Source organism: Babylonia areolata, chromosome 15 (genome assembly GCF_041734735.1).
Source record: "Babylonia areolata isolate BAREFJ2019XMU chromosome 15, ASM4173473v1, whole genome shotgun sequence".
Taxonomy (NCBI): domain Eukaryota; kingdom Metazoa; phylum Mollusca; class Gastropoda; order Neogastropoda; family Buccinidae; genus Babylonia; species Babylonia areolata.
Window position 1 is genome coordinate 24,998,873 of NC_134890.1, and position 12,689 is coordinate 25,011,561.

At 37.9% G+C, this 12,689-nt stretch overlaps 1 protein-coding gene and 1 long non-coding RNA gene across 3 annotated transcripts in view; both read right to left on the reverse strand.

The window, feature by feature from the left end:
• Nucleotides 1-3,776: 3,776 nt before the first annotated feature.
• LOC143290504 (uncharacterized) overlaps nt 3,777-12,689 on the reverse strand; it is a 27,455-nt gene continuing 18,542 nt past the window's right edge. Inside the window, exon 10 of the mRNA XM_076600004.1 lies at nt 3,777-7,725. Coding sequence (XP_076456119.1) covers nt 7,600-7,725 — 126 coding nt within the window. The 3' untranslated portion in view covers nt 3,777-7,599. The remainder of the gene's footprint in view (nt 7,726-12,689) is intronic.
• The window catches only part of LOC143290231 (uncharacterized), a 4,433-nt gene continuing 905 nt past the window's right edge, over nt 9,162-12,689 (reverse strand). Inside the window, exons 2-4 of one of the 2 annotated variants that reach the window (XR_013056355.1) lie at nt 11,867-11,907; nt 10,943-10,996; nt 9,162-9,680 (exon numbers count right to left, since the gene is read on the reverse strand). This is a non-coding gene — a long non-coding RNA (uncharacterized LOC143290231). Of the gene's footprint in view, nt 9,681-10,942; nt 10,997-11,866 lie in introns of both variants that reach the window. The other variant, XR_013056354.1, reaches the window with a different exon arrangement.

Sequence of the window (12,689 nt, forward strand, 5' to 3'; positions counted from 1 at the left end):
ACCCACAGTTGCAGGTCTAGTAGATAGATGCCTTGATATGTGTGATGTTCTTTCCTGTGCTGCGCAACATACATACATACATACATACATATATATATATATATATATATGATAGTCAGTCGTGTTTGACTATGACCATCAGTACAGCAGAGGAGGCAACTGCTGTCCGGATTTTCTGGACTAGAATTTGACTTTTGTGGAGGGTGTCTTGCCCAAGTTACATCCCCACTCTCTCGGCCAAGAGGGTTTTAGGACGGTTGGCATTGGGATGGTTCCCAAAGGCCAGTTAGCCCCCAAGGCTGCAGCATTAGGAGCCAGTGCAATCTTGCCTCATAGTTTGAGAATCTTAGTCCTTCACAAAAGATTAAACTGTAAATGGTTTCCCATTGCAATGGAGAAACCATTGACAATACAGCTCTCACTTTGCTGTTGGCCCAACTGTAAACTTATGGCTGTGCAACAAACACACAAACAAAAGCATCACCCAGATTCCATGTTGCAGCATTTTTATTCAAGGAACAGCACAGTATGTATATATAAATTAAAAAAATTCAAAAATTGATCAAAAGCAAGGCCAAGCACAAAAAATAAATAAAGGCAAAGCAGTAATAATGGCTGATGTAAGTAACAGAAGTGACATATCACTTCAGAAAAAGAAAAATATGTATACTCAAGCAAAAAGACCCGAGCATAAGTCAACAGATTACACACACTCCCCACTCTCCTGTCAAAAACAAACACACATCTGAAAATGACTTTTGGCTGTGTACTTTGTCGCAGACTTGGTGCTGATATCAGAAATGCAAACATGTTTGTACAGTTTGTTTTGTGGGACTTGCTATGTCTGAATAGAAATCTTAACTGTATGTTTCAGTTCCAGTTTCTCAAGGAGGAGAAAATGTAAATAAAAACAAACAAAACAAAAAAAAACCAAAAAAAAACAAGACACCAAAAAAACAATAATACATGAAGCGCAGAACAAAACTGGCAAGAAGAGAATCATGACCAAACATACGCATACAGAAAGAAAAAAAACAACAAACAAATGCTCTCAAAGCACGAACTCACATCTGCAGACAGGTTGTGTGTCAAATGAGACCTGCTTGACATATCCAAGACCATAAGTTTCAGTTTCAGTTTCAGTAGCTCAAGGAGGCGTCACTGCGTTCGGACAAAACCATATACGCTACACCACATCTGCCAAGCCAAGCAGATGCCTGACCAGCAGCGTAACCCAACGCGCTTAGTCAGGCCTTGAAAAACAAAACAAAAAAAAACAAAAAAAAACGGGGGAATAAACACCATGAAAATAAATGTTAGCTTCTGAGGCCATGATCTTCAGCATTGTCAGCAGGGTTTGTGTGAGAACATTCACAGCTCTAACAGGTCCTCTTTAACTCATCAAGGGGAGCACAAGCTGAAGCTGTCATAAAATGGAAGGTAACATGAACACTGTTGAGAAGTACAGTGTCCTTTCTCAATTATTTGTAGGCAAATTTGAAACAGGATATCAGCTTTTTGTGGGCAAACTCTAAATAGGACCTAAACATTTTGTGCACAAATTAGGAACAGGACCTCAACACCTTGTGGAGAGAATATAAATAGAACATCAACTCCTTGTGGGCAAACTGTGAATAAGACATCATTTGTGGCAAAACTGAAAAGCACATTACCTCTTTGTGGGAAATAGGATATCAAGTCTTTGTTGAAAAACTATGATCAGGACATCAACTCCTTGTGGGAAAACAGGACATAGGTGCTTTATGGGCAAAATGTAAATAGGACATCAACTCCTTATGAGGTAAATATAAACAGAACATCAACTCCTTGTGGGAAATATATAGATAGAAAACCAACTCCTTGTGGAAAAAATATGAAAAAGACATCAAATCCTTGTGGGAAAACTCTCAAAAGGGCATCAACTTTTGTGGACAAAATATGAATAGGACATCAACTCCTTGTGGGGAAAGTAGGAACAGGGCATCAACTCTTTGCCGGAAATCTATGAACAGGGCATCAATTCCTTGATCACAAACTGTGAACACGTCACCTCCCTTGGGTACATTACTCACAAGACACATGCAGTACAAAGGTCATCCATAGGAAGCCCTGTCCTGGAGGATAATTAATGTATCAATACATTATATCCTGTGATGAAATATAAATAAGACATTACAGTCCCGGAACTGACAGGCTAACAGCCTTGAGATGTTTACCAAAATATTGAAAGGACATTGTATCTTGATGGGGAAAAATGGCTTGTCCTTCAAGTCCTGGCCATTATACCCTGGAGCAAAAATGTTGACTAAACTGTCCCAAGTCTGCACAAGTGCCGATCATCTGACATATACAGACAGACAGTAAAGGAAACGGTCAGAACTGAAACAGAATTTAAACTGCCTGCTGTTTAAGAATTTACAATGATCAGTTTTTAGACAAGGGCTTCTCATCCTTATTATAATTATGTGTTAATTTAGGACAGTAGGATATAACCATTTGTGGAATGGAAAATGATATGCACAGTGATTATTAAAAGGCTTTAATATAATACTAAAGTCTACAGTTTTTAGACATGAATGATGGCCCAAAAAATAATAAGAGGGAATGTTTGAATCGGAGTCCTACTGGGATTTGTTGATTTACAGAATAAGAGGTGTACTTTAATGGAAGAAAAAAAAAATCAATGATATTTTCAACAATACCAAATTTCTATGCAAACACAGATCAAAATCAACCAATACACAATAAACATTTTAAAAGACAACCATGTTAACCAGCATAATTGACAGATAGAAATCAAAATATTGTTCTTGGCTCTGTTTCAGTCTGATTAGCTTGGTTACCATTTTAATGGTATGGCTGGGGTAAGTGTTATCTCAACATTTCTATCACTGTTTATGAGTTGTTGTTGTTGTTTTTTCCCACATGAACAAAGAAAGGTACTATTTTCTTTGCATTTGTGGTTGTTATTTTTTCCCCACATGAACAAAGAAAGGTACTATTTTCTTTGCATTTGTGGTTGTTATTTTTTCCCCACAAGAACAAAGAAAGGTACTAGTTTCTTTGCATTTGTGGTGGTTGTTTTTTCCCCACATGAACAAAGAAAGGTACTATTTTCTTTGCACTTGTGGTTGTTGTTTTTCCCCACATGAACAAAGAAAGGTACTATTTTCTTTGCATTTGTGGTTGTTGTTTTTTCCCCACAAGAACAAAGAAAGGTACTATTTTCTTTGCATTTGTGGTGGTTGTTTTTTCCCCACAAGAACAAAGAAAGGTACTATTTTCTTTGCATTTGTGGTTGTTGTTTTTCCCCACATGAACAAAGAAAGGCACTATTTTCTTTGCATAAAGATTGTAAATGTCCTTTACTTCTAGATTTTTTTCCTTTTAACTTTGTTTCATTACTTTGGCTTAAGCTTACTGTTTTGAAAACACTATTCTATCAATACCAATACAGATCATCTTAATGGGACAAAACTGAATGGTGGTATGAACATCATGGAACCCGTAGACAAGAGCTGCTTTGGACTGACATGATTTAAATAAAATCAACTTGAAATGAACGGAGCTAAACCGGCATCGTAATGCAGCCAAAATTAAATCAGTTGTTTAAATATCATTTTTCTTTATCAGCCTGTACAGAATTTATCTGTGATATTGGCATCTATATGCTTTAAGCTTGTGATCATTTGATTTATGTGCACAATGTATTTATGTCTGCTTTTGTTTGTTGCTTGTGAGTATATGTTTTATGTTTTATAAGTGATGTACATTGCTTTTTTTTTTTTTTTTTTTTTTTTAATAAACGATTACTGAATCAGTGAATGTAATGATCAACTTTTTTCCTAATGTGTTCTTACATCATAACATGTGCTTTGAATATACTGGGTTAGAAGAACATGCTGCATCAGCATCACAAGAGAGAGGGGGGAGGGGATGATGGGGGGCAGGGTGGAAAAGAACAATTAAGTAGAGGGCCAGTTTATTGGACGGTAGAAGGGGGGGGATAATAAAGGGAATGGAGTTTAGTTCAGTCTGGTATTTCATATGTCTTGATATGCATATTTGTTCTAAAATTCGTGTAAGATGTTTTCTGTTCAAAGTGAAACTGAAAGACACTTTTCCACATTCCACTGACAATTCTTCTTCTTCTTCTTCTTTGTTCATGAGCTGCAACTCCCACGTTCACTCGTATATACATGAGTGGGCTTTTATGTGTACGACCGTTTTTACCCTGCCATGTAGGCAGCCATACTTCATTTTCGGGGGTCACTGACAATTCAAGTTGTATCTTGTATCCTGTGCTGTGGTGTGAGTACTGAGCATATCTGTGTAACAAAAATGAGCAGGCCTGCAGCACACTGAGCAGACTAGAAGCAAACTGAGCCGACCTGTACCAAACTACATAAGATGACATGCAGTGAAATGGATTCAGTTTACACAAATGTAAATATTTTCAACAACAACAACAACAACAAAAATCAACTAAGAAGCAACTGTATAGAAGCAATTAAATGTAAGTCAACTACACAAAAATATTCCAGTCTGGAAAGAAAATAAGGAACCTAGAAACATTAAAGAGAGATTCATACTTTAATGCTGCAGCTGATTTGATGTGTGTCACACACATTTTGCTGTTCATCTCTCTCTCTCTCTCATTCTCTCTCTCTCTCAACAGTTTTCCTCTCTTTCCTTCTTCGTATCTCTTCCTCTCTTACCGTCTTCTTCCCTCTCTCCTTCACGCAAAAGCATACTATGTTATTTTGTGGGGAATTGTGTATTTTCTATGCCATTTATTGTTCTTGTTGTTGTTGCCATACAATGTTTTTTGGGTTCTTTTTCCTCCTTTTTTTCAGTCTTCTTGTATTTCCTAGATTAGTTTATATGTTTTCTTTACGAGGGTAGGATGAAAACAGGCCGATAAGTGCCTATTCCTTTTCCCTCAATAAAAAAAGTTTGATTTCGATTTCGATTTCTCTCTCTCCCTCTCACACACAGACACACACACAAACTACTGAACTATTGAAATAATAGTTTCTCATTGATAAATGACAAGCACCAAACCTAAATAAAGCACTGCAATAACAAATCTGTACATGTGGTGATCATGTGTTATTTACCTGTCAACAAACATTCACAGCCAGTAAAGCACAAACTCTTGAGGTCAATTCCACTGAATATACAGGTATACAGGCCATCATCACACACTCACACAGAGAAAGCACTCAATACAGAACAGATCTGCTACAAAATACTACCAGTACATTCCTCGACTAGAACGAAGAACCCCCCAACCCTAAAATAAATGTTATAAAAATGCTTTTCCACATTCTTTCCATGCTCTCCTCTTCCATCTGTTTTCATCTCCCCCCCCCCCAACTGCAGTGGTCTCCCTTTAACTTCTTTGCTGAAAATGATCATCTTTTTATTTAAATTTTTTTAATTTTTTATTTAATGAGTTTGTTGATATCTACATCAACCTATCAGAATCACAATTAGTACCTATATGCAAGAGGGGGGAGAACAAGGAACACTTACCCAACATCAAGGAACTACAGTGCTCTGCAATTCATCTTCCCACATCCACTGGGAATGAGAGAAACGTACAAGGATCTCTTCACAAGGGTAATCAATTGATTGATTGATTGATGTGGATACTTATATAGCGCCTATCCTCGGTCAGAGACCAAGCTCTAAGCGCTTTACATACACGGGGACATTTGCACCACAGGCTGCCTACCTGGGTAGAGCCGACTGATGGCTGCCACTGGGCGCTCATCATTCGTTTCCTGTGTCATTCAATCAGATTTCAGACGCACGCGCATACACACTCAGACAGACATGTAACATTTTACGTGTATGACCGTTTTTATTTACCCCGCCATGTAGGCAGCCATACTCCGTTTTCGGGGATGTGCATGCTGGGTATATTCTTGTTTCCATAACCCACCGAACGCTGACATGGATTACAGGATCTTTAACGTGCATATTTGATCTTCTGCGTGCGCATACACACAAAGGGGGTACAGGCACTAGCAGGTCTGCACATATGTTGACCTGGGTGATCGGAAAAATCTCCACCCTTTACCCACCAGGTGCACCGAGATTCGAACCCGGGACCCTCAGATTGAAAGTCCAGCGCTTTAACCATTCGGCTATTGCACCTGTCAATAACCAATTAAAAATAAAAAAACCCACCAGGACTACCATGGAAGTTGACATACATCCAGCACCACTTGTAAGGATCAGCCAATGCACTATGTGAATTGTTTGGCTCTTTGTCACAATACAATGTCATAATACTCAACAGATTTTCAAATCCTACTGATGCAAATTCAAATTAGATTTTTTGAGAGGACTTTCTTTTTACAGTCAAAAGTGAGAATTGATCTGTGTCCCTTTCGAAGTTCTCCAAAGGATATAACTTCAAATAACATTAAGTCCCATGCAATTTAATCCGCAAATACATCCATGCATACACCCACACTGCAATGAAAATTTAAATGCACAGACAATATGTGTTTTTTCCGGCTATATGTAAAAGCGAGTATCACACCGACATTCTTGAAAATTTCAAGCTCCTTTCTCAGCAACATGAAATGAACAAAGTTCAAAGACCAAAAATGTACACCACCTCTTTTTTTTTTTCTTCTTCTCTTAAAGCGTCAGCAACAAATCTCATCAATATCACAGTTTTTGGACCAAAACCACACATGCTGTTGCCCCACTACTTTTTCTTTTTTTTCCCCCTATGCTGTAATAAGCGGACCACAGAGTGTGTCAATTCATCGGTGGCATTCCACTGTTACCATCCACACACATCACCAGTCAAAGTCCAGTTCACAGAACGTCAAACTACTGGTACTCTCCTCCAAATCAGCATCAGCCCAAGACTAAAAGTGTGCATTGTCCTTGGACAGTCTGGCAATTCTCAAGACTTCCAGACAGACATGATGTGGACACAAGATACCAGCAACATCTACCGATACAAAAGACTGTCCGACTCTCCCTGATATTCCACCACCACTTCTGCTGCCCTCTGGAGGAAAGAGGAGTCGCTCTCTGAAACACTGAACTCTTAACGACGACGATGGTGGTGATCGAATTGGATGCATGACGGTGATGGTTGGCTGAAGGCGATGAAGGAAAGAGGAGTCAGTCTCTGAAACGCTGAACTCTTAACAACAGTGATGAAGGTGGTGGTCAGATTAACAAATAGTAAAGAGTGGTAACTCTCTCCATTCACAAGGTACACAACTTCAAGTCAGTGCTGCTTACGCTACCGATTCACCTAGCACACAGGTAAACAAAAGGTACATTGGAAGAAACCCGGACACTTCCTCAAAAAAGGAAACGCCGGGCTTGTCCTTATACCAATCATCTGACATGTGCACACAGCAGCAATGGCTGAAGAAACGTGGACATACAAATTAGCTTCTATTCAAGACTGGTATAGCCTCTTTAATCCTGAACAAGCCACACAGATCAGATTGGATGCACGGTGATGATGGTTGGGTGATGGCGATGATGGGACCTCCCCCAACTGTCCTACCCCACCTCCCCTCCACTAGCAGCATGGTGTGTCCCCTGGCGGTCGGCCTATTGTCCTGGCTTGTAGGGGTTGAACTGGTCCTGCTTCATGGAGGCCAGCGTGTGGTTCACCAGGCGGTGGTGGGCTTCATCCGCACGTATGGCCAGCACCACGTCACGCATTGAGGCGTCCCCCTGGTGACAAACATCAATGATAATAATGATGATGCTGATGATGATTATGATAATAATAATGATGATGATAATAATGATGATGATGATGATAGGTGTTTCTCTGGTAACACACATCAGAATAATGATAACAAGAGAGGCAAGGCCTTCAAGACTCACTTGTGATTCACTTGAACAAGAGGCAAAGCCTTCATGGCTCATGTGTGAATCCTGTCTAAATGACAACTTTTTGGTTCAATGCATAGAAAGGAAAATTGCAAGTATATTATATACCTGGTAATCACTCCATGTCCTTATGAAATATGTGTATGTTGGTGAAAGCCCGGTTCCCAATACTCTGATTGACAATGGAGAGAGAGAGAGAGAGAGAGAGAGAGAGAGAGAGAGACAGTGTGCGTTTACACTGTTAACCGTGACAGTCCGAGTTTGAAATCCATGTCTCATCCGTCTTCTCATACTTTATTTAAAATCATGCAACGATACACCAATCTAATGTGCAGGAAGCATACTGCACACAGAAAATGAACCCATGGCAACATAAGTGTTTGTCCTCTGGCAAAAGTTGTGCAGACGAAATCTACCCCGATGGGTACACAAACATATGCATGCACTCAAAGCCTGATGTATTGGGTTATGCTGCTGATCAGGCATCTGTGTGGTAGACGTGGTTTAGCACATATATGAGTTTGTTCTAATGCCACCATCTTGAGAAACTGACATTTTGAATGTACTGATGGAAATGGTTTCTGAAATGACTGACTGGTGGTGGAAGAAGATGAGCTCAGGTGGTTGGAGGGAGTGGTCATCAACCTGGAGGTTGCTTGTCGTTCAATGAGGGAAGCACTGGGCCAGCTTTTTAGCTGAAATGCTTTAACTGTAGTGATGTTCTTGTTTTCATTTATTTATCTTAATATCATTATCTTTTTTTTTTTTTGGTAGGTGTGACTTTGGTTAGATATTAAAATAAGATATCTTCATTTATCTTATTTTAATATCATTATTATTATTGATTTTTGTTGTTTATTTTTGGTAAGCATGACTTCGGTTAGATGTAAGTAATGGCTGCTTGTGTTGCAGCAAGTTGTGGACTTTATTCAGAGTGGTAAATGTGTTGGGACACTGAATATCAATCACCACAGTGATGGTTTTCATTTGGCTACTTCTCATTCATAAAAATGCTGAATTAAATATGTAATATAGTTTCTGCCATGAACTTAGTTTTGGGATTTAAAATCTTGAACATGAGTTAGCCATTAAAAAAAAACAACAATTTGTGTGTGACTGTGTGTCATATAATATTGATCTTGATCTTGTATATAAAAAAATAAGGGGGTGTGGGGGATGGATTTTGTGTGTGTGTGTGTGTGTGTGTGTGTGTGTGTGTGTGTGTGTGTGTGTGTGCATGAATAGTCGTATGCATGCACATATAACTACATGCATCAAATTGGCCTTTCCATTAATCTATCGATAGAGTAAACCAATCAAACCTGAACATTGACATAATTATACATAATACGCAAATTGTACATAACAGGCATAGAAAACAAAAAAAAATGCCAGCAGGCAACTCGTATATCCTAGGTCCAAATTTGAATACAGCTTTGCAAGAATGCACAATTATGAAGTCCAGAAAAATAAATAATCATGGCTATCTTGAAAAAAAATGGATGGGAATGAATAGCATGGCTGAAGTAATAAATGACAGAAAAGGAAAAGTGACATATAAAATGATAAATTTTCAGGAGAGGGTTTCCAGAGGGTGGGCATAGTATTTTAATGGAAAGAGTCCCTGACATCCCCACAGGAGCACACAAACAGCACCTTCAACAAACCAAACATCCACTGATCAAGCAACAGAGGCTTATGATGTTGTATTGTATTGTGTTTATTTAGATCAAAAGCATACAGGTTTTCTCACAGAAGATTCTGTTGTTCCTGTCCTAGCTGATGTCCATTTCCTGAAACAGAAGGACGACGAATTGTCAGTCATAAGAGATAAATATGCAAAGACATGTGTTTGCAACTGAATTTTGTCGGGCTTCTACTATACAACCTTTTCAGCAAGGGAAACCCAAAAATGCGTGCATCATGCCAGCTGGTATAGTTTGTGGAACAAATACCCACAACCTGTCCAGCATGGGAGGCCCTACCAGGCATGTGACACATCAAATGACATAGCTCGACAGGTCACTGAAGCACTCAAGCTACCCCACCATGACAAGGTATCAGTTCCATGGGGTAGTAACATATCAAGTTTATTCATGTATTCATTTGTCAGAATGTCATATACAAACCAATGTGAAGCTCACTTTGTAAAACACAATATATTAGCACTAATGTTTACTGAATAGTTTGCAATTTAAAGAAAAAAAGTAAAACAATGGATTATGTTTAAGCATTTAAATCTGGTCTTCTTCTTATGCTACAATTTTTATTGACATTTCACTGTCTGCTGTTTAACCATAATTCCATGCCTACAACACCAGTACAAGGCAGTATACCCTCCACACCAAAAACCCTCTTCAAATTAGAATGGACCATCTCACGAGAAAGAGCTATAGATCTACATCATATATGTGAAGCAAGTTTTTTCAACAATCCCAAATTTCCTGATCAAGGCATCTATTTCAGAAAAAGTGCATGCCAACACAGCAACGCACTGTTTTGTGCAAACAACATGCACAAGTGTCCAAAGCTTCTGCTGTGGCTGCATGTGATCAAATGTCAATTAATATGCGAGTGTAAACTTCTACTTGTTATGTATCTGATCTATCAACCCGTTTGATGGCAGATACTTGAAGCTGAACTGGACACTTAAACTTTGTAATGATAAAATTTTATGGTGCCAAGTGTATTTTACATGTATATGTGTATACATGCATGTGTATTTTATATGTATATCTATCAATCAATGTATCTATCTATCTATATATAAGTTCTACATACATGTTACAACTTGTATATTTAAATAAAGATATAGAATATACACAAAATGTATACATACATTTTAACATACATGTGCACCTACCCACAACACAGTTTTGTCAGCCAGTTTGGCAACCTTCTCTGATCTATAGCCGTAACAGTTAAGATTGGTAATATTAATGATGATAATGATCATACTATTCATAGCCATGTTTCAACTAAACACTAAATATAAGAAACCTTGGTCATTTGTTACGTACTGTGCTAGCCATCTGAAGAGAAAAGATGATCTTACCTTTCAGTGTTCACAGTGAAAGGGCAAGTCTGTCATGGATCCTGTCATATAATCCTGTCAATCACAAACACTTTTGTTTATATAACACATTAGATCAATGCTACATACACACAACAAAATGTGACTAACACACATACCCACACACACAAAATGGATACATGCATTTTAACATACATGTGCACCTAACACTAACAGCTACCCACAACACAGTTTTGTCAGCCAGTTTGGCAACCTTCTCTGATCTATAGCCATAACAGTTAATAATAATGTTAATGATGGTCAAGTTCACTGATGATGCAGGTGAGGGGAACATACGGACACCTTTCCAGATGGAGATGACATAGGATTGGTGCCACACAGCAGTGTTCCACCTTTTGCTGCCCTGTGTCTACTCTGATGGCAAATGTTTTCTCTCTCATTCTTTTGAGATAATGAGACTGCTACATGAAATAATCTATAACTGACTTGAATTTGTACCCTAAAACTCACATATATCTTATTATCTATATCTGTATCTATCTATCTGTCAAATATGTGCAAGTGTATTTTACATCTATATGTGTATACAGGCATGTGTATTTTATATGTATATCTATCAATCAATGTATCTATCTATCTATATTTAAGTTCTACATACATGTTACAACTTGTATATTTAAATAAAGATATAGAATACACACAAAATGCATACATACATTTTAACATACATGTGCACCTAACACTAACAGCTACCCACAACACAGTTTTGTCAGCCAGTTTGGCAACCTTCTCTGATCTATAGCCGTAACAGTTAATATTAATAATATTAATGATGATAATGATCATACTATTCATAGCCATGTTTCAACTAAACACTAAATATAAGAAATTGAGGTCATTTGTTACATACTGTGCTAGCCATCTAAAGAGAAAAGATGATCTTACCTTTCAGTGTTCACAGTGAAAGGGCAAGTCTGTCATGGATCCTGTCAATCACAAACACTTTTGTTTATATAACACATTAGATCAATGCTACATACACACAACAAAATGTGACTAACACACATACCCACACATACAAAATGGATACATGCATTTTAACATACATGTGCACCTAACACTAACAGCTACCCACAACACAGTTTTGTCAGCCTGTTTGGCAACCTTCTCTGATCTATAGCCGTAACAGTTAATAATAATGTTAATGATGGTCAAGTTCACTGATGATGCAGGTGAGGGGAACATACTGACACCTTTCCACCTTTTGCTGCCCTGTGTCTGTCCCTGTAGCAAATATTTTCTCTCTCATTTTTTTGAGGTAATGAGACTGCCACATGAAATAATCTATAATTGACTTGAATTTGTACCCTAAAACTCACATATATCTTATTATCTATATATCTATCTATATATCTATCTATTCTATGCAAGTGTATTTACATGTATATGTATATACATGCATGTATATTTTATATGTATATTTATCAATGTATGTATCTATCTATCTATATATATATCTACATACATGTTACAACTTGTATATTACCTTTCAGTGTTCACAGTGAAAGGGCAAATCTGTCATGTATCCTCAATCCTGTCATATATCCTCTCAATCACAAACACTTTTGAGTTTTGTATATGTAACACATTAGATTAATGTTACATAGTAACATACACACAACAAAATGTGACTAACACTCACACATACAAAACGCGATGCATTTTAACATACATGTGCACCTAACACTAACAGCAACCCACAACGCAG